This window comes from Balaenoptera physalus (genome assembly GCF_965194825.1).
Source record: "Balaenoptera physalus genome assembly, chromosome: 8".
NCBI classification, from domain to species: Eukaryota; Metazoa; Chordata; class Mammalia; order Artiodactyla; family Balaenopteridae; genus Balaenoptera; species Balaenoptera physalus.
The window spans coordinates 51,178,790-51,200,751 of record NC_138887.1 but is presented as its reverse complement, the minus strand read 5'-3'; the positions used below and the strand labels follow the sequence as shown (position 1 = coordinate 51,200,751).

Genomic DNA, 21,962 nt, shown 5'->3' with positions numbered 1-21,962 from the left:
AGAAGGGATTTAGAATTGTTTCACTAAACATTAATTTTTCACATTAAGTCAGACATGATTATAATTATGTATTTATTTAAATTTAAAAATTTAAAGGAAGTATTTATAAGACATTTATAAGACATTTTCTGGGTATGGTACTACATTAAACTCTTGAGAATATGGTATAGCTTGTTTTAAATCTTTTTCAACTCATCCTTCCTTTAAACCAGTGCTGTCCAAAACAAAGATAAGGTGGGCCCCTCAGATGCAATTTTTAATCTTTAAAAAAAAATGAAAAAAGCTGATTTAATTGTAACATTTTATTTACCCCAGTGTACCAAAATATTATAATCTCACCAATATACAAAATTGAGATATTTTACATTCTTTCTTTGTACATCTTCAAAATCTGATGTGTATTTTATACTGATACCTCATCTCTATTTGGACTAGCTACATTTTGAGGGCTAAATACCCACATGAACCTAATGATAAGGAAAGACACTGGCCTGCACATTTCCACTGTCTGGCACATGTGCTTTTAGACAAACACTGTGAATGAGTGCCACTCTCCAAATTCTATATTCTTTCATTACAGATTTGGATCTACTACTATGGGAACCCATACATTAACAAACATTAAACAATGTAAGACCAGTACTATGTCTCATACTAGATAAATGGCAATGACAGTGGCTGCCATGGATCACAGCTAACAGTGAGTAGACAATCTTCTTTTTCTTTGTAGCACTTACCACATTAGTAATTTTCTGTATTTTCTTACTTATATTGTGTATGTGCATCTGTTTTTCCTATGACATTCCATGAGGGAAGGAATTATTTCTACCTTGTTTGCCATTATACCCCTGGACCTTAGTAGAATGTGTTTTACACACAGATCATCAAACACCTGTTAAATTATGACCTTGCATTGATTATCAGGTGGAACCAGCTTGTTATTTCATTCTTCATTGTTTTCCAATAGTTAAGACATATTCCACATTTTCTCAGTGAAAGCAGTGAATAGCTGTTTTCTCTTCCTAATAATTTCTAGTAGCTTAACTCAAATATTAAAAGTAGGGAAATTCCTCACTAGTCAGAATCACATTTTTCCTGTCTTTAGCAGACTCTCCTCCTCTCCCACACACAACAAAAGCAGAATGGTTGAGGCACAAATGAACAAGTGTCAGAAAACAGCCTCTCCCTCAACCTCTTAGACTGAGAGAAAAAGGAAAACAACATGCATGCACCTAGAAGAAGAGATAGTGAATATTGTTTCCTACCACACAGTCAGTAGTGGCAAGGTTCTTAAGAGCTCTGGAAACTTCAGAAACTCCTTTGGCAAACCATTCTAAGTTAAACAGTAGAAATACTGTAGTAGCCATGATAAAAGAAATCCTAAAACTGGTAATTTAAACAAAGCAAAATAGCATGTCATGTAACATCATGACGAAATGTGAAACCTGTAACAACAACAAAAAAAACCAAAAACCAAGCTCAAAACTCATTCTGTATGAAATAACATTGTATATTAAAAGTCCTTTTGTGGACTGTAGAAATCATTTTATTTAGAATGTATACACTGCAAGAATGAAGGAGTTGAGATTGAGGGCAGCTCTTACCTTTCTATTCTGTATACAGTAAAATGGCACTTTAATAATACTGGCATTTCCCAAATTATCAGTTTTGTAATTTTAGCACCAAAAACTCAACTCCTAATCAAATGTTCCCTGTTTTGCAAAGTATTGGAATACAAAACATTTCATAGTCAGTCACCTGTTTTGTGTAAATCAATTTTTAAAAAACCAAATTGTATTTAAAAATGCACTAAAGAAAATTACTTTTCCCTTTTCTTTTTAGGTGCATGTTCCAAAAGTGGTGCCTGTTCCAAAAGTGGTGGTGTAAATTCAGCTTCCTCACTGTGCTTTCTTTTCTTTTTTTTCTTTTTATGGTCACTTTGGTAACCACTAGAGTCACTGCCTTGGAAAACAGGGTCCTGGTGCTTTTTCTTCTTCTTCTTCTTCTTCTTCTTTGGCTCTTCCTCCCAGAGGCCACTCACATTGTTATTAATCTGCAGATCTGTCTCTTCCTTCATGGTAACATCTGCAAAATCTGCTAGCTCTGTGGTACCACCTTCCACTTCATATGGCTCTGGGTCTTTCTTTTTCTTTTTCTTCTTTCGAGGTTTTTCAGTTGCTTCTTCAGTGCCAGTTTCTGTTACTTCTTCAGAAACTGCAGAGCACTTGGTTTGTAAACTATAAATTAACAATTTAAAAAATTTACAGAACATTAAGCAAAAATGAAAGAACAAAATAGATCAAGAATATTCCCCACATGCTAAGGTTTTTCTAAATAATGACAGTAGTACAAGATAACATACCCAGGACACAAATTTCAAATATTCTATCCTATTATCTCCCAGCACATTGACATGTCTTGGAAATGTTAAATTTTTTGTTTCCCAAATACTTTTCCCAGACTGTTTGTTTCACACATAAAAATGACAAACTTTTGTCAAAAACATGGCTTCTAAATTTTAGCTTGGTTCAGAAAACCAAACTGAACACTAAACATCACCATACCCAGCCTTATCAGCCAAACCAGTGACATCTGATAGGAAAAAAAGAAAAAAACTTCTTGTATCTATCAAAGTATTGGAGTTCCCCATCTACTACCTCAATCCTTGTTTCAAGTAATAGTTCATTGTTCTTCTTAACCTATGCTGAAGCAGTATGACTTCAAAGTTGTGAATATTTTATAAAAACAAGGATCAATGAAGTAGCCCTCTCTCTATAGAACTGCTGTCCCATACAGTAGCACTAGCCACCTACAACTATTTAAATTTAAGAAATTTCAATAAGATAACTTAAAAAATTCACTTCCTCAAGAGTGAGGCTTGAGCAACAAGCTATATTGCACAAATATAGCACATTTCTATCATCACAGAAAGTTCTTTTGGACAGCTGCTGTAGAACTTTAACCCATACTCTTGTTACTTATCAAGGCCTTACTTATCAAGGCAGAATCTAGAAAAAGTTGCTAACACAGGATGCCAAGAGTTTTTTTCCCCCCCCCTGCCATTAACTTGGCTCCCATGAACCCAGGCTCAGGATCAAAGTAATTCTTATAAGAATTCCAAACAAGAAAAATACAGAAATTAAATGATCTACCTGGTATAGTGACAATAATAAAATAAATTATTTGTTTCAACTGTGTAAAAACAAAAGGGTAATAGTTATGCAATATGATTAAGCTTCTAGTAGTCTCAAGTTCAGGGATCAACTTTTAAAAAGATTACCAACAAACTAGACAATAAAAAATTGAATTAATAAAATACAGACCAGTTAGATGCAGAGCTTTAGAATATTCAATGCACTGTCACAGCACTTATGATTCATATTTACATTGACTTTACGGTTTGGAAGTACAAATATTCCAGTAAAAAAATTAACTTTTTAAAAGCAGGACTTATGTTCCCTAAATTCAGAATTAATAGAAACGATTAAGTATCAAAATGATAATAATGTGATTAGGAACTGACCTAGTGATATTTAGTTTTCCCCGAATGCAGAATACTCCAGCAGCATCTGAGTCTAAACGAAATACTTCAAATTCTAGTTCATCACCCACGTTTATCTCCAGAGTCTGCCACTGCTCGGCTGGCATCTGCTCAGGCTTAGGAATGGAGGCATTGAAGCACCCGTGTACTAAACAGCCAATGTGGCTGGAAGACACTTTATTAACTGTACCCTGAGAAGAAGGAAAAAAGAATATTACATCAAGAAGAGAGCCAAAGAGTTAAAAGGTGAAACAAACTTTACAATCTTCAAAGTGATCTTCAAATAGAAAATATCAAAATAATGGTATAATTCAATATCGAAAAAGTTGATCCTCATTTAAAACTTACCACGTTACACTAAAATACCACTTTAGGAACACTGTAGAGTTTTTAGAAAGCTCACCTTGAGCATGGCTATTTTAACTAAACCATAACATTACTAGAAGCTTTAAAACTAAATAACAATACTATATGATTTTAAGGTTAAAATGAAAATTTCCAAGAAACTTAGTTTTCTATTCCCCTAGGAATCAACATATATAATATGAATGAAAACCTGAAGCATTTTTTTAAAAATCACATATTTTGAATTATAAAACTATAAGAAATATTAACACATATACAGTGTTGTTCAATGGCAGTACCTCCTTCCACATGTGACAGAATAAAACTTACTTGTCTCCTTATAAGGAGTCTGGAGTCCAGAATGGTACCTTCTGGATGGTCTGAAGAATCTGTGCTACATCTATACATTAGAATATTATTCAGCAATAAAAAGCAATAAGCTATCAAGCGAAGAAAAAGACATGGAGGAACCTTACACACATATCTGTACGTGAAAGAAGCCAATCTGAAAAGGTTACATACTCTGTGATTCCACTATATGACATTCTGGAAAAGGCAAAACTATGGAGACAGTTAAAAACAAAAGTAGTTGCCATGGTTTCCAAGGGAGGGAGGGAGCAATGAATAGGTAGAGCACAGAGGATTTTTAGAGGAGTGACCAATTATTCCATAGGATACTGTAATGTTGGATACATGTCATTATACCTTTGTCAAAACTCATAGAATGTACAATACAAAGAGTGAACTCTACTGTAAACTATTGACTTTAATAATGTATTGATATTGGCTCAACAATTGTTAACAAATGTACCACATCTGTATGTATGTCAATAATAACTGAAATAATATGTTTATGTGAGTTTTTTTTGGGGGGGAGGGGTGTGGAAGGAGGTGATGTATATGAGAATGCTATACTTCCCATTCAATTTTTCTAAAACTGTTACAAAAGACAAAGTTTTCAATTAAAAAATACTCAGTGAGCAAAGGAAAGTCTTTTCAAGTGTATGGGTTGAGAACACTGAATATGGGCAAGAGAATGGAGCTCAAGCACCTAGGAAGTACTACACACAAAAAACCAAGATTGATCACAGACCTACACAGAAAAGCTAAAACTATAAAAATTCTAGAATCTTATAGAAGAATATCCTTGCAACTGAGGGGTAGCCAAGTTTCTTAGATAGGATCTAGAAAGTATGATAAATCAGACTGCATCAAAATTAAAAGCTTCTGCTCATCAAATGATACCATTAAAAGTTAATAAATAAGACACAGACTGGGAAAGAATACTCACAATACAGTTACCTGAAAAGGATTTGTATCAAAACTATGAACAGAACAATACAAAACCCCAGTTAAGAAGGGGTAAAGTACTTGAACAGGCCCCTCTTACCGAAACACATGAAAAAGAGCTCATGAGGGAAATACAAATTAAAACTGTAAGGAAAAACTACCGTATGCCCACCAGTAAAATCAAAAGACAACACCAATTGTTGGCAAGAATGCAGAGCAACTGGAAGTACTGAAGGGGAAATTAGTTCTCCATAAAGTTACACACGTTTACCCTGTGACCTAGCAATACTGCTTCAAGTTTCTACTTAGGAGAAATGAAAATACATGTTCACAATAGCTCTGTTCATAACAGGTCCAGACTGGAACCAACCCAAATGTCCATCAATGAGGATGGATAATCAAATTGATAATCAAAGTACATATATACTCATATAACTGAATACCATGGACGATTAGAAGACAGAATCCACCAATATACCCAATAGCATGGATATTACTCAAAAACATGACCAGAAGAAGCCAGACGGTGAGTGTATAACGAAAAATTCCACTAATAAGGAATTACGGAACAAGTGAAACTAATTTATGATAATGAAATCAGAATAGTGTTTGTATCTAGGATAAAGGGGGTTGACCAGGAAAGGGCATGAGAGTCACTTCTAAGGAGAGAGAATGGTATATGCACTTGTCAAAATTCACTGAGCTGCACAGGATGATCTATTGCACTTTACTGTATGTAAGTTAAACCTGATACATTATATTGTATGTAAACTATATCTCATATTATTAAATGGAAAAAAAATGGTCAAATGTATTTGAGGACTGGATCTTATTGTAGGGGATAGAGTAAAAGGGATAATTAAACTTCATTTCACTTTCTGTACAATTTGAATGTTATTTCCATGCACATATTGACATTTATGATAATTTACAAAAAGCAGATGACAGTTTAATTTGGGAATTTTAAAGTACAAATCTACCACCAACTTTAATAGTATGGAGGTTATAGGATCCCAGTTTGGAGGGCGAGGGTACTATTTCTAGCAGTTCAAATGACGTTGAAAAACATTTTTAAATTAGAAAGGCCTTGCAATTTTGTTATAGTGAAATCTGACCTACATTTTAATTAATAGTATCAAGGGCTAGTTAATAGTTCTCATGGACTAAACAATTCCTATAGACATTTATTTTAGTTAAAGGAAAAAATACATATATATATACAAGTACATATGAACACAGAGAACTGCTGGTGGGAAAGGATCAAGTGATGTGGATAAATGTATACATTTCAGTAGATTTCACATCAACTTCTGCATTTTCACCTTCTCTTAAAAAAAAAAAAAAAAAAAAAAAAACAACTGAAAGACCTTCCCCACAGGCCCTTCATTTCCACAGCACAGTATGGATGCCCTGACCCCTATCATTCATTTCCATTACCTGCCTGGTCCCACAGCTATTGGGATTTGCAACTCCAGTTTTATATATTGCTATACCATCTGAATCCTATATAAACAAACTATACTTGTATATATTTGAGAAGTTATAAAATCATAAAAAAAATTTTTTTAACCCTTTAAAATCACTCTGATGGTATACAGAGAATAAATTGGATGGGGCATATACTCTGTACATGCATGTCAGTTTTAGTAGCATGGAGTTTAAAAACTTGCCTAGACTGCCACTGAACAGAAAAAAGAATGAAAAGAAAAGAGGACATTGTTTAAGACACCTCTAGGACAATATCAAGTGCAGTAAGATTCACATGATAGGAGACACAGAAGGTTAAGAGAGAAAGGGCCTGAGAAAATATTTGAAGAGATAATAGCTGAAAACTTCCCTAACCTGGGAAAGGAAAGAGGCACTCAAGTCCAGGAAGTGCAGAGTCCCATACAGGATGAACTCAAAGAACATGCCAAGACACACTGAAAAGCAACAGATAACCTACAGGGTAACTCCCATAAGGCTACCAGCTAATACTTCAGCAGAAACTCCACAAGCCAGAAGGGAGTAGCAAGATATATATATTTAAAGTGATGAAAGGGAAAAACCTACAACCAAGAATAAATACTCTACCCAGCAAGGGTCTCATAAGATTTGATGGAGAAGTTAAAACCTTCACAGATAAGCAACAGCTAAAAGAATTAAGCACCACAACATGAGCTTTACAACAAATGTTAAAAGAACTTCTCCAGGCAAAAAAGAAAATGCCACAACTAGAAACAAGGAAATTACCAAATGCAAAAACTCACCAGTAAAAGCAAACATAGTAAAGGTAGGAAATCACCCACATGCAAAGCTAGTAGGGAGGGGAAAACACTAAAGTGGTAAAAATCACCTACATCCACAGTAAGCAATTAAGGGAAACACAAAACAATTAGATGTAAAATATGGTATCAAAAATAGTAATCATGAGGGGAGAAGAGTACAAATTCAGGGCATTTAAAATGCATTTGAAATTAAGAGATTAACACCTTAAAAGCAATCACATATATATATATATATATATATATATGTGTGTGTGTTTTATATCTATGTATCTATATATCTGTCTATATATATAGATATATATATATAGATACAGATATAAATATATATATATATATATATATAGACTGCTCTACAAAAACCTCATGGTAACCACAAACCAAAAATCTATAATAGATATACACACACGAAAAACAAAAGGAATCCAAACATAACACTAAAGATAATCACCCATTCACAAGAGAATAAAATTTAAAAAGGGGAAAAAAATAAGACCTACAAAAACAAGTCTAAAACAATTTTAAAAAACGGCAATAACATACATATTGGTAATTACCTTAAATGTAAATGGACTAAATGCTCCAACCAAAGTTCACAGACTGGCTGGAGGGGATCAGGATGGCAGAGGAGTATGACATGGAGCTCACCTTCTCCCACAAAAATATTAAAAATACATCTACTAGTGGAACGATTCACATAGAACATCTACAAAACGCCAAAAGAAGACCTCAGACTTCCGATCACAAGAAAATCTCCCCATAGCCGGGTAGGATAAAAGGAAAATGAAAAAGAATGAATTGCAATGGGTCCTGCACCCCAAAGAAGGAGCTGTGAAGGAGGAAAGGTTCCCACACCCTGGGAAGTCTCCTCACCAACAGGGAGATCAGAACGTATGGAGGGATAACTTCATAGCCTAAGAGGAGAGCGCAGCAACTGGTGTGCGGAAGGCAAAACAGAGAATAACATGCACAGGAAGATCGGCACTGCCACACTGCATTCCCCAGCCTGAGACACTCCTCTGTTGGTGTGGGTGGGGGCTGGGTGCTGAAGCTCAGGCTTCAGAGCTCAGACCCAGGGAAAGGACTAGGACCACCACGAGTTTCTTTCCCCTGTGAGTGTCCTCAGACCCGCTACAGGAGCTCCAGCGGTGTGCTGAGTCACTGCCACCATGGCAGGCTCCTGAGGCTGGCATGGACTGCCACTAAAAGACCCGCAAGCAGGCGCCAGGCCCTGCCCTGTCCCAGTCCCAGGAGTGCATGGAGAGCAGCCACCCATACGAGACCCTTCAAGCGGGCGTGAAGCTCTGCCCCTGCTGTCCCCGGAGTGCGCAGATAGCACCAGCCCATACGAGACTCATGAACAGGCATCAAGCACAGCCCCCACTGTCCCAGGAGGGTGTGGAGAGTAGTCGCCCATAGAACACCCATGAGCAGGTGCTAGGCCCTGCCCCTGCTGTCCCAGGAGGGCGTGAGAACAGCCATCCATACGAGACCCACGAGCAGGCAACACGCCCTGCCCCCGGTGTCCCAGGAGTGGAGAGCGGCCACCCACACAAGACCTTTCACCAGGCGCCATGTGCTGCCCCTACTGTCCGGGGAGCATGTAAGGAAGGCTGTACCTACACACCCCATATCAAGGGGATAATGGCAAGCACACACTGAGGAAAGAGACAGCAAGCATCCAAACTAAGAGCAGCTTCTCAATTCCAGAAAACACGGCAGAGTAGAAGGACTTGAGCTAACCTCCTCTTGCAGAAACACCAAAATCACAACTAACTGCTGAACAATCATCAATAAAGAAGACTGGAACCCACCAAAAGAGATACTTTATATTCAAAGACAAAGAAGAAAACAAAGTGAGACGGTAGGAGGGGCGTTTTCGTGACATAATCAAATCCCATACCCACCAGATGGGCAACCCACAAACTGGAAAATTAATTATATTGCAGAGGTTCTCCCACAAGAGTGAGCCCCATGTCAGGCTCCCCAGCCAGAGGGTCTGGCATCAGGAGAAGGAATCCCTAAAAGCACTTGGCTTTGAAAGCCAGTGGGGCTTGAGTGTAGGAGCGCCACAGGACTGGGGGAAACAGACTCCACTCATGGAGGGCGCACACAAGGCTTCACATACACTGGGACCCAGCATAATGCAGTAACTCCATAGGAGCTGGGGCCGTACTACCTATGGGTCTTGGAGGATTTCTGGTGGGGGAGGTGGGGGTCAGCTGTGGCTCATGGCGGGGGCAAGAACACTGGTGGCAGAGGCCCCAGAGAATACTGATCAGTGTGAGCTCTCCTAAAGGTTGCCATTTTGGCATCAAGACCTGGCCCTACCCAACAGCCTGCAGGCTCCAGTGACGAAAAGCCTCAGGCCAAACAACCAGCAGGATAGGAAAACAGCCCCACCCATCAGCAGACAGGGTACTTAAAGCCACACTGAGCTCACAGCCACCTATAAACACACCCCTTGACATGGCCCTGCCCACCAGAGGGACAAGACCCAGCTCCACCCACCAGTGGGCAAGCACCAGTACCTTCCACCAAGAAGCCCGCACAAGCCTCAGGACCAGCGTCACCAACAGGAGGGCAGACACCAGAAGCAAGAGGAGCTATGATCCTCCAGCCAGCGGAAAGGAGACCACAAACATAGAAAGTTACACAAAATGAGATGGCAAAGAAATACGTTCCAGATGAAGGAACAAGATAAAAACCTACAAGAACAACTAAATGAAGTGGAGATAGACAACTTACCTGAAAAAGAATTTAAAGTAATGATAGTAAAGATAATCTAAGATCTTGAGGGAAAAAATGGCAGCACAGACCAAGAAGTTGCATGAGGTGTTTTTAAAGAACAAACAGATGAACAGTACAATAACTGGAATGAAAGATACAGTAGAAGAATCAATAGCAGAATAACTGAAGCAGAAGAACAAATAAGTTAGCTCAAAGACAGAATGGTGGAAATCACTGCCATGGAACAGACTAAAGAAAAAAGAATGAAAAGAAATGAGGACAGTCTCAGAGACCTCTGAGGCAACATTAAATGCACCACCATTTGCATTATATGGGTCCCAGAAGGAGAAGAGAGAGAAAGGGCCTGAGAAAATATGTGAAGAGATTATAGCCAAAAACTTCTCTAATGTGAGAAAGGAAACACTCAAGTCCAGGAAGCACAGAGTCCCATACAAGATAAACCCAAGGAGGAACACACCAAGACACATATTAACCAGACTGACAAAAATTAAAGACAAAGAAAAAATATTAAAACAAGGGAAAAGCAACAAATAACATATAAGGGAACCCCCATAAGTTTATCAGCTGATTTTTCAACGGAAACTCTGCAGACCAGAAGGGAGAGGTGCAATACATTTAAACTAATGAAAAGGAAAAATTTAAAACAAGGAATACTCTACCCAGCAAGGCTCTTGTTCACATTTGACAGAGAAATCAAGTATTACAGACAAGCAAAAACTAAGAGATTTCAGCACCACCAAACCAGCATTATAACAAATCCTGAAGGAACTTCTCTAGGTGGAAAAGAAAAGGCCACAGCTAGAATCAAGAAAATTACAAATGGGGAAGGTCACCAGTAAAGGCAAACATAAAGTAAAAGCAGGAAATCGTCCACACACAAACCAGCAATCATGAGAAGAGGAAAGTACAAATGCAGGCTATAGGACATTAAAAGATCAGCAACTTCAAACAATCTTGTACATATATAGACTTCTATATCAAAACCTCATGGGAACCACAAACTAATAATCTATAATAGATACACAAAAAAAGCAATCCAAACACATCATTAAAGATAGACATCAAATCACCAGAGTAGAGAACAAAAGAGGAAGGGAAGAAAAAAGACCTTAAAAAACAAATCCAAAACAATTAACAAAATGGCAATAAAAACATTCGTATCGATAATTCCCTTAAATGTAAATAAACGCTCCTGACAAAAGACATAGACTTGCTCAATGGATACAAAAACAAGACCCATATATATGCTGTCTACAAGAGATCTACTTCACATCTAGGGACACATACAGACTGAATGTGAGGGGATGGAGAAAGGTATTCCACGCAAATGGAAATCAAAAGAAAGCTGGAGTAGCAATACTTACGTCAAACAAAATAGACTTTAAAATAAAGAATGTTACAAGAGACAAAGAAAGAAACTACATAATGATCAAAGGAACAATCAAAGAAGAAGATATAACAATTGTAAATATATATGCACCCAACATAGGAGCACCTCAGTATATAAGGCAAATGCTAACAGACATAAAAAGAGAAACCAACATTAACACAATAACAGTGGGGGACTTTAACACCCTACTTTCATCAATGGGCAGATCATCCAGACAGAAAATCAATACAGAAACACAGGCCTTAAATGACACAAAGATGGACTTAATTGCTATTTTTAGAACATTCCATCTGAAAGCACCAAAATACACTTTCTTCTCAAGTGCACATGGAACATTCTCCAGGATAGATCACATCTGGGGCCACAATACATACCTCAGTCAATTTAAGAAAACTGAAATCATATCAAGTATCTTTTCTGACCACAACGCTATGCGATTAAAAATCAACCACAGGAAATAAACTGTAAAAAACACAAACATGTGGATGCTAAACAATATATTACTAAACCAAAGGAACACTGAGGAAATCAAAGAGGAAATCAAAAAACACCTAGAGACAAATGACAATGAAAACACGATGGTCCAAAACCTTTGGGACGCAGCAAAAGCAGTTCTAAGAGGGAAGTTTACAGCAATACAATCTTACCTGAGGAAACAAGAACAATCCCAAATAAACAACCTAAACTTACACCTAAAACAATGAAAGAAAGAAGAACAAACAAAACAATGAAAGAAAAACAAACAAAAAAGTCAGTAGAAGGAAAGAAATCAAAAGATCAGAGCAGAAATAAATGAAATAAACAAAAAAAAAAACAATTGAAAAGATCAATGCAACTAAAAGTTATTTCTTTGAAAAGATAAAGAAAATTGATAAAAGTTTAGCCAAACTCATCAAGAAAAAAAAGGAGAGGACTCAAATCAATAAAGTTAGAAATGAAAGAGAAGTTGCAACTGACACCACAGAAATACAAAGGATAATAAAAGACTACAACAAAACAACTATATACCAATAAAATGGACAACCTAGAAGAAATGGAGGAATTCTTAGAAAGATACAACTGAACCAGGAAGAAAAGAAAATATGAACAGACTAATCAGAAGTACTGAAATTGAAACAGTGATTTAAAAACTTCTCCCAAACAAAAGTCCAGGACCAGATGGCTTCACAGGTGAATTCTATCAAACATTTAGAGAACAGTTAACACCCATCCTTCTGAAACTATTCTAAAACATTGCAGAGGAAGGAACACTCCCAAGCTCATTCTATAAGGCCACCATCACCCTGATACCAAAGCCAGACAAAGATACCAAAAAAGAAAAAGTACAGGCCAATATCACTGATGAACATAGATGCAAAAATACTCAACAAAATACTAGCAAACAAAATCCAAAAATACATTAAAATGATCATACACCATGATCAAGTGGGATTTATCCCAGGGATGCAAGGATTCTTCAAAATACGCAAATCAATCAATGTGATATAACACATCAACAAAGTGAAGAGTAAAAATATGATCATCTCAATTGAAGCAGAAAAAGCTTTTGATAAAATTTAACATCTATTTACAGTAAAAACGTTCCAGAAAGTGGGCACAGAGGGAACATACGTCAACATAGTAAAGGCCATGTATGACAAACCAACAGCTAATATCAAGCTCAGTGGTGAAAAGCTGAAAGTATTCCCTCTAAGTTCAGGAACAAGGCAAAGATGAGCACTTTCAGCACTTTTATTCAACATAGTTTTGGAAGTCTTATCACAGCAATCATAGAAGAAAAAGAAATAAAAGGAATCCAAATTGGAAAGGAAGAAGTAAAACTGTCACTGTTTGCGGATCATGATACTACACATAGAAAATCCTAAAGACGCCACCAAAAACCAAGTAGAGCTCATCAATGAATTTGGTAAAGTTGCAGGATTCAAAATTAATACAGTTAGTCACCTACATTTGAATGAGTTCCATTCTGAGAGCACATTTATAAGTCCAATTGGTTTGTAAGTCCAACAAAGTTAGCCTAGGTACCCAACTAACACAATCGGCTGTACACTACTGTACTGTAATAGGTATATAATACTTTTCACACAAATAATACATAAAAAACAAACACACACAAAAAAACATTTTTAATCTTACAGTACAATACCTTAAAAAGTACAGTAGTACAGTACAACAGCTGGCATACCAGGGCTGGCATCAAGTGAAGAGGCAAGAAGAGTTACTGACTGGAGGAGGGAGAGGAGGTGGGAGATGGTAGAGCTGAAGGATCGTCAGCAAGAGGAGACAGAAGGCAAGCTGTGATTTCACTCACGCCTGACGTTGATGGAATGCATGTTTCCATCTTTGAAAGTTCGCAACTTGAAGGTTCATGTGTAGGGAACTTACTGTATATAGAAATCGGTTGTATTTCTATACGCTAAAAACAAACTATCAGAGAAATTACGGAAACAATCCCATTAACCAACATGTCAAAAATAATTAAACACCTGCAAATAAACCTACCAAAGGGGGCAAAAGACCTGTACTCCAAAAACTGAAAAGAAATTGAAGACAACATAAACAGATGGAAAGATATACCGTGTTCTTGGATTGGAAAAATCAGTATTGTTAAAATAACCATACTACCCAAGGCAATCTACAGATTCAATGCAATCGCTATCAAATTACCGATGGCAGTTTCAGAGAACTAAAACAAATAATTTTAAAATTTGTATGGAAACACAAAAAACCCCAAATAGCCAAAACAATCTTGAGAAAGAATAAGGGAGCTGGAGTTAATTAAGCTCCCAGACTTCAGACTATACTACAAAGCTACAGTCATCAAAACAGCATGGTACTGGCACAAAAACGGACACATAGATGAGTGGAACAGGATAGAAAGCTCAGAAGTAAACCCATGCACTTAATGGTCAATTAATCTATGACAAAGGAGACAAGAATATTTAATGGAGAAAAGACAATCTCTTCAATAAGCGGTGCTGGGAAAACTGGACAGCTACATGTAAAAGAATGAAATTAGAACATTTTCTAACGCCACATACAAAAATAAACTAAAAATGGATTAAAAATCTAAATGTAAGACCAGATACTCTAAAACTCCTGGAGTAAAACATAGGCAGAACACTCTTTGACATAAATCACAGCAATATTTTTTTGAATCCATCTCCTAGAGTAATGGAAATAAAAGCAAAAATAAACAAATGGGATCTAATTAAACTTAAAAGGTTTTGCACAGCAAAGGAAACCGTAAACAAAATGAAAAGACAACCTATGGACCGGGAGAAAATATTTGCAAACAATGTGACTGACAAGGGATTAATTTCCAATATATACAAAGAACTCATAGAGCTCAGCATCAAAAAAACCAAACAACCCAATCAAAAAATGGGCAGAAGACCTAAACAGACATTTCCTCAAAGAAGACATACAGATGAAAAGATGCTCAACATCACTAATTACTAGAGAAATGCACATCAGAACCACAATGAGGTATCACCTCACCTTTCAGAACAGCCATCATCAAAAAGTCTACAAACAATAAATACTGGAGAGGGTGTGGAGAAAATGGAACCCTCCTACACTGTTGGTGGGAATGTAAACTGATGCAGCCACTATGGAGAATGGTATGGAGGTTCCTTAAAAAATTAAAAATAGAGTCACCATATTGTCCAGCAATTGCACTCCTGCGCATATATCCAGAAAAGACAAAAACTAATTCTAAAAGATACATGCTTCCAATGTTCACAGCTGCACTATTTACAATAGCCAAGACATGGAAGCAACCTAAGTTTCCATGGACAGAAGAATGGATAAAGAAGATGTGGTACACACACACACATGCACACACACTGGAGTATTACTCAGCCATAAAAAGGATGAAATAATGCCATTTGCAGCAACATGGATGGACCTAGAGATTATCATACTAAGTGAAGTAAGTCAGAGAAGGACAAGTATCATATGATACCACTTATACGTGGAATTTTAAAAAATGATACAAATAAACTTATTTACAGAACAGAAATAGATTCACAAACATAAAGGACAAACTTATGGTTACCAAAGGGGAAGGGGAAGGAGGATAAATTAGGAGGCTGGGTTAACAGATACACACTATTATATATAAAATAAACAACAAGAACCTACTGTATAGCACAGGGAACTTATTCAATGTCTTGTAATAACCTATAATGGAAAAGAGTCTGAAGAAGAATATATGTATGTATATATATCACTTGAATCACTTTGCTGTACACTTCAAACTAACAGAACACTGTAAATCAACTATACTTCAATAAAAATAAAAATTAAAAAAACTTACCTAGATTAAACTGATGGAAAATAATTTTTGTTTCCTTAAAAATGATTTTTAGTTACCTACAAAAGCAATCCTTGTGAATTCCAAGGTGTACAGTCTCTTAAAATTTTCCTAATTACATAACTAAATAACTATACAAAGAAAGATAGAAAAAAAAAAAAAAGATACATACCCTAAGTTTTTGCCCTGGTTCAGGGCAGAAAATAACAAAATCTGCTTCAATGTTAAGATGAATGTGTCCTTGATCATCATAAATATCTCCTAATTCACCCACTACTTTGATGTTATCATAAGCAATGGGTACACCTAAAAGGCTGTAAAATAAAAAGAAGAAAAGAAAAACGATATTTGTTTATCCCCTTTTAATTGATTAGATATTCTGAGTCCAAAGAGTATACATCTCCTAATATAATCACCCATGGCAAAAGCACAATAGTATATGATTAGTCTGCAACAACTTTAGAAGTTCAATTTCGCCAAAGGGTTCCAAAATAATGGCTAAGTTAAAAATAGTTATTCAAGATAGGTAGCCAGAAACAAAATGTCCAATTATGCAAGAGCAATAAGTTGACACTTCTTCCCTATTTGCTATTCATTTGAATTCTAGTCATGCTAGAATGAGAGAAAAAAACAGGACTTAGCAAGAAAAATGTCTGTTTCTGTGAATATTACTGAATCAAGGCAATTTTGGTGTTATCCACCATTACCGAATTTCTGTACTAGATGGCATATAGCAAGAGAAGTATTAGGGTCAAAGCTGAAGCTCCTGAATATTAAAGCCAATGACTTAATGGAGAAAAATCCCCAAACTGCAACTGTTGCTAGTGTAAGAAAATGTTAACAAATACAACTATTTCATTTTTTGAGAACTGATTCTGACACTTTAAACTGTATGTTGATTAAACATACAGGATTAGGGGACAACTACTATTTCCAAATGTCATTTCCAAGTTCTTAAAAAATTACAACTACTAAGGAGGCTGAGCTGGTAGCTTCACTGTCACAGCCACTGCCTACATGTTTCTGAAAACTTTCCTGACTCCCCCAGGCAAGGCTGAAGTCATGCTGCCTCTACTCCTATAGGACTCTGAGCACTGTTCTTATTTCCCTCACCTCTTTGTTTACATGTTTGGATTCCAGACAGGAGTCTAAGGCCTTTGAGAGCAGAGAACATTTTTGGTGAACTCAAACTTCTAGAATGGTTCACAGAGAATAAAAGTAAGAATTTATACCCAGTAGCAGTTGTTTAAAACAGCCAGGAGTCACTGGAACGGAACTTAATTAAATACCACATTAGGAAATCCATAAACTCAGAGACTTACTCCAGAAAGCACCCTTTTGAATTACTAATTTCTGCATGTGGCTTTCCTAAGCAGGGACTATACCATCACAAAGAGAATATTAGGGGCCCAGAAAACAGAAAGGAGGGGTTAAAAAAAAAAGTAACCGCCACATGAGAAAGAAAAACAAAATTAACACTTTGTTTCCCCTAATCAACAATTAAAGAGTTTCAAGTGGGGAAAACTGTTGTCCCCTAAGGGGCATTTGGGAGTTTGTGGTACTAATCATAGTTGTCACACTGCAAAGGCCAGGGATGGGAACCATTCTGCCATGTACAAAACAGTCCTACACAATGAAAACTGTCCCTAGCTCTACATGATTTAAATGAGTGGACAAACCTCATTTTATAAACATTTATAAATAGTCGGTCATAGTACCTAACTATATACATATATGCGTGTGTGTGTGTGTATGAACATAAAATCTTTGCATGGTTTCAATATAAATTAAAATTTCCAGGAATATAACTAATACATAAATTCAAGAGTAGATTGTTTTGCATGGAACTTTACTGAGAATGTACACATTATTTCAGAATAGCATTTTACCACTATAGACACTGTATGTTATGTGAGTTGTCAACTCAAGATCCCTGCACCAATCTACATTTGCAACTGATACATTCACAATGATTCAAGGTATAGGTTAAGGAGGCTTTATTCTTTCCAGGTAGTCATGCTTGAGCATTACCACACTGAAATACATTTTATTGTATTGTATTAGAGCACTATATGAATGTTTTTTCAATTGTGTAGGTAGATTATACTATCTTTAAATTTCATTTCAGTACACTAAAGTGTGTTTCCAATGACAGTAAAGGTAGTACTGCAAAATATTTCTTATAAGAGGGCGTACTGAGTTCTGCAGGGTTCAGAACTGCTGACTAGGGAATGTGACCATAGAGCCTAAACCCAAAAGAATTTGTGTAAATCCAGCAAACCTTTTGGGAAGCAACTCACTGCATAAAATTTACTAGAAATCATCAGACAGAGACAGACACCTCAACACTATATCTTTCCCTCTTTTACCTTTGCTTTTCTGAAACCATCCTAAGTAGGTTTCAGGGCAGAGTGGTAGCCTCACTTGAGATATTTAGAAAACAATTAAATCAAGTGTAAGGGATGATTAGACTGCATGCACACTTAAGACTTTTCTGGAACTACTGGGAGGGAACATATTTGCCACCTTCAAATAACTCAAGAGCTGTCATATACAAAAGGGATAAGAATTTTTTTTTTCTTAATGACCTCTCAAAGATATAACTTAGAAATTGTAATGTGATTTTGGAAAACTACTCATTTTCTCTAAGCAGACTTTTCAAAACTGAAATGGTATTATCTTTAAAAAGTTCTGTCACTGGGGAAAAAAAAGGTGGATAGTGTGTCACATAGGGGATGCTGTTGAGATAACTAATATGAGAGCCATTCTCATTTCTCCCCTTTTCCTTATTTCTTAAACAAAGAGAAGCATGTCCTCCTGATCGTATCGGATGGCCCCAAAGTCTAGAAACATAAACTATATATGATAAGTGGTGGATCGATATTACAATTCTTGATATATTCAATGTTTTGTCCCTCATTATTAATGCACAGTTTAATGTATGGTGCCACTTTTGCACAGAATAAACTAGAGTTTTTAGCACACCCCAAAAATAATGGGGGTAGGGTGGGGAGTTCAGATCTGTTCAGAGTGCAACTTAGGCCACATGGTCACACTGTCCAATTCAGTTACAGAAATTATCATTATCCAGTCATTCCCTCCTCTCTCTGGTGTAATGGCTCCTATTCCTCTAGCCTGTCAAAGTGGAGGCATTAATTAGTTACAGATCAAACATCTGTCTATGTTTCCAGATTTTATGACCACCTTACATATCCTTAAATCTCCCAAATGCATCCTCTCTAATCAATTTTCTCTTGGACAAGTATAACAAGCTCTTAATTTTTCTTCATATTTACTGTCTCACCCTCCTTAAACCATCACATAATGCTATCAAGTGGTTTCTTAAACTGCAAATCTGCTTATGTCCCAGACATCACAGGTACCACTGTCTCAAGAGTGTGCCAAGTTTCAGAGTTGGAGGTTACTGAGAGGACAAAGTGGTAACCCTGCTTCCTGCTTAAGCAAACAGAAAAAACAAACAAAAAACACCTGGCAAAGGCAGGAAGGGAAGAGCAAAATGGCCATCCTTTCTGAATTATCCTCCACCCCATCTTTGAGCCACTGCCCTCCTCTCCAGCTGTACCCAATGTCTTTCCCCTGATACAAACTTTACTTCAGTTATAAAGTACTTACAATTATCTGGGCAAAGTATTCTACTTCACAACTACTATCCATTTGTTTATGCCACTCTTTTTGCCCAGAATGCTGCTATCTCAAAAGTACCCTCCTCCTATCAAGTTGTTCTCAAAGGTCCTAAGATCCAATTCACTTCTTACTATAACTTAATTTAGATTTCTGTCAAATTTTAATATTTCATTGATTTATCTGGCTTACATCTATATCTTTACTAGCGCTTAAAGCTCCTTGAAACAGGGATCTTGTTTTTGTTTTGTTTTGTTTTATATCCCAAGTCTCTAGTATACAAAATAGACACACAGGTGTGTGCTGGTGCTCGGAGGAAGCTGCAAATTCTAGATGCTTAACCTGTGTAGTGTTCAGGATCCCTTGAGAAAGTAGTGAAAACCTTGGATGCTTTACCCAAGAAAACTGACATCGGAAAACTGCAATTTCCATGGGTTCATTAAATTCCTGAAGGGTAATAACGAATCCCCAGGGAATCCACTCACTCTAGTTTTATAACCCTTACTTTCCAGCCAAGTGGTCTAGAGGAATATTAAGGTATATCTGCCCCCTCCCCTTGACCCTCCACGCTTGTAATTGTAAGAGTTTTCAAGTTATTTTCGAATATCTTACTTTAAATGCATCAAAAGTTTTTTTTTTCACCTTCAAGAGCAATAGGCTTTCCTTTTCCTACTCTTAAAAAGGAAACAAAGTAATAGTATTTCTCTCATCCCTGATCAGGTCCAAGAGAAAAGAACCCAGAGAAAGTACCAGGGCCAAAACAATAAAAACCGCCCTTCGTGGTTTATAAATAAACGACTAAACGAAGTATTAATGCTTCATGTATAACTTTCTATATAGTGAGAGAGAATCTTTTGAAGTACTGCATTCCACATTGTCAAATGAGAAGACATACAGAACTAACCGGTCTCCTGACCCCCGGTCTATTCTTACCTCTACCTCTCGTGGAGCGACCTTCTTCACCCCTTCCGCCGACACAATTCATTTCACCTTAACGTTTTCTTCTTTGCCTATGAAAGGGACTCTGTACAGATCTTGACCAGGGAGGCACTAGCCTCTCGAGGTGGACTGCCACTCCAGAATGCCTCGGGGTAAGCTCGCCAAGGCCGGTGCGACCTCCCATTCGCCCCTTTTCTGCTGCGCCATTAGGACGTCCACCCGCTGCCCCCGTCCCGTGCCCCAAAGAAGGAGCAGTAAGCAACGTTATGATGTTGTCCGCTCTGGGAAAAAAAAGTGTAAGAGACTGGTACCTCTCGGAATAGCGCAGGAGCTCGGCATCGAGCTGTTCTCGGATACCGGTGCGTTTCCTGTTAAGGTAGCGCGGCGACAGTGCGATGTGTCTTCGGTGCGGCCCCGCCACCAGGCAGGAGTAGCGGCTATTCACGAGCGCACAAGCGGCCGCGTAGGTAGGCAATTCTAGGCAAGGCAAGACGCCGGCCGGTCCCACCACCGGCCCTTCTGAGGCCGCCTTCGGCCGCAGAGACGCTGAGCAACCGGCAGCCATGCGGCTGGTCAGGTTTCCCACGGCGCGCACTGCTTGTGCAGTCAATAACCGCCTCTCTCCGGACGCCGGGTTTCTACGTCATCCACCAGCTACCACGCCCCTAGGAAATTTCCTCTCCTGGCGCTGAAGTACTCAGTTCTGACCAGCAGGGGGCAACCGCTTTTTCGCACTTGGATGCCTGTGGAGCTAGGAGCCTGTGGTTAAGCATTGAGCATGCTCAAAGGCCAACCATCACTCCGTCGCTTAAGAGAGCGCACACCCGTATTTTCGCTACGTCCTCATTGGATTTAGAATGTCGATTTATTAGGGGTTCACACTTTGATCATATCCAGTCGTAAGGTGGTTTGGTAGGTTTACAAGCTTGGACGGTACAATAAATAAATTTAAAAATATTTATGGAATATATTTTGTGCAGAGAACCCAATCCTAAAAAACAGCCCAGATGCCTCAGATGCAACATTTCTGAAAACGAAACCATCATCCCTCTCCAGCCCGGCTTCTCTTCTCATTCTGTAATCACTAATTCAGGAAATCGTACCACCACTTTCCAAATGGCTCAGTCTGTCATCCCAAGGGCCTCTCTTGTACCCACAAACATCACATCAGCCCCAAGGCCTGTGGGACCCAAAGCTGAAACATCACTCTGTTCGGACCTGTCTTTCCGTCCTTGCTTCCGAAACTTCAGAATTGCCTGTGGAAGCTTAGTTTTATGGTGAAGAGGATACGCTGGAGCAGCCAGATCTCCATGAGCTTGCCCTGTTTAAAGCCTCACACAGGCACCCCATTTCCCTCAGGACGACACGGACTCCTTAATCCGGCTCTTAAATTACCAAACCATTTTATAATTTGCGCCCAGTATTTTCATTTACCACTCCTCACTTTACACTAGCTGCTAGCCCCAGCATGCTCAGTGAGCC

At 37.8% G+C, this 21,962-nt stretch overlaps 1 protein-coding gene across 1 annotated transcript; it reads right to left on the bottom strand.

The window, feature by feature from the left end:
- Window positions 1–287: 287 nt before the first annotated feature.
- On the bottom strand, window positions 288–21,405 carry POLR1F (RNA polymerase I subunit F). The gene is made up of 4 exons (XM_082472762.1): window positions 20,792–21,405; window positions 16,072–16,213; window positions 3,524–3,732; window positions 288–2,237 (listed from the first exon to the last, which is right to left on the bottom strand). Exons 1-4 carry the CDS (start codon window positions 21,043–21,045, stop codon window positions 1,820–1,822), a joined length of 1,023 nt encoding a protein of 340 aa, XP_082328888.1. The 5' UTR covers window positions 21,046–21,405; the 3' UTR covers window positions 288–1,819.
- Window positions 21,406–21,962: the final 557 nt, after the last annotated feature.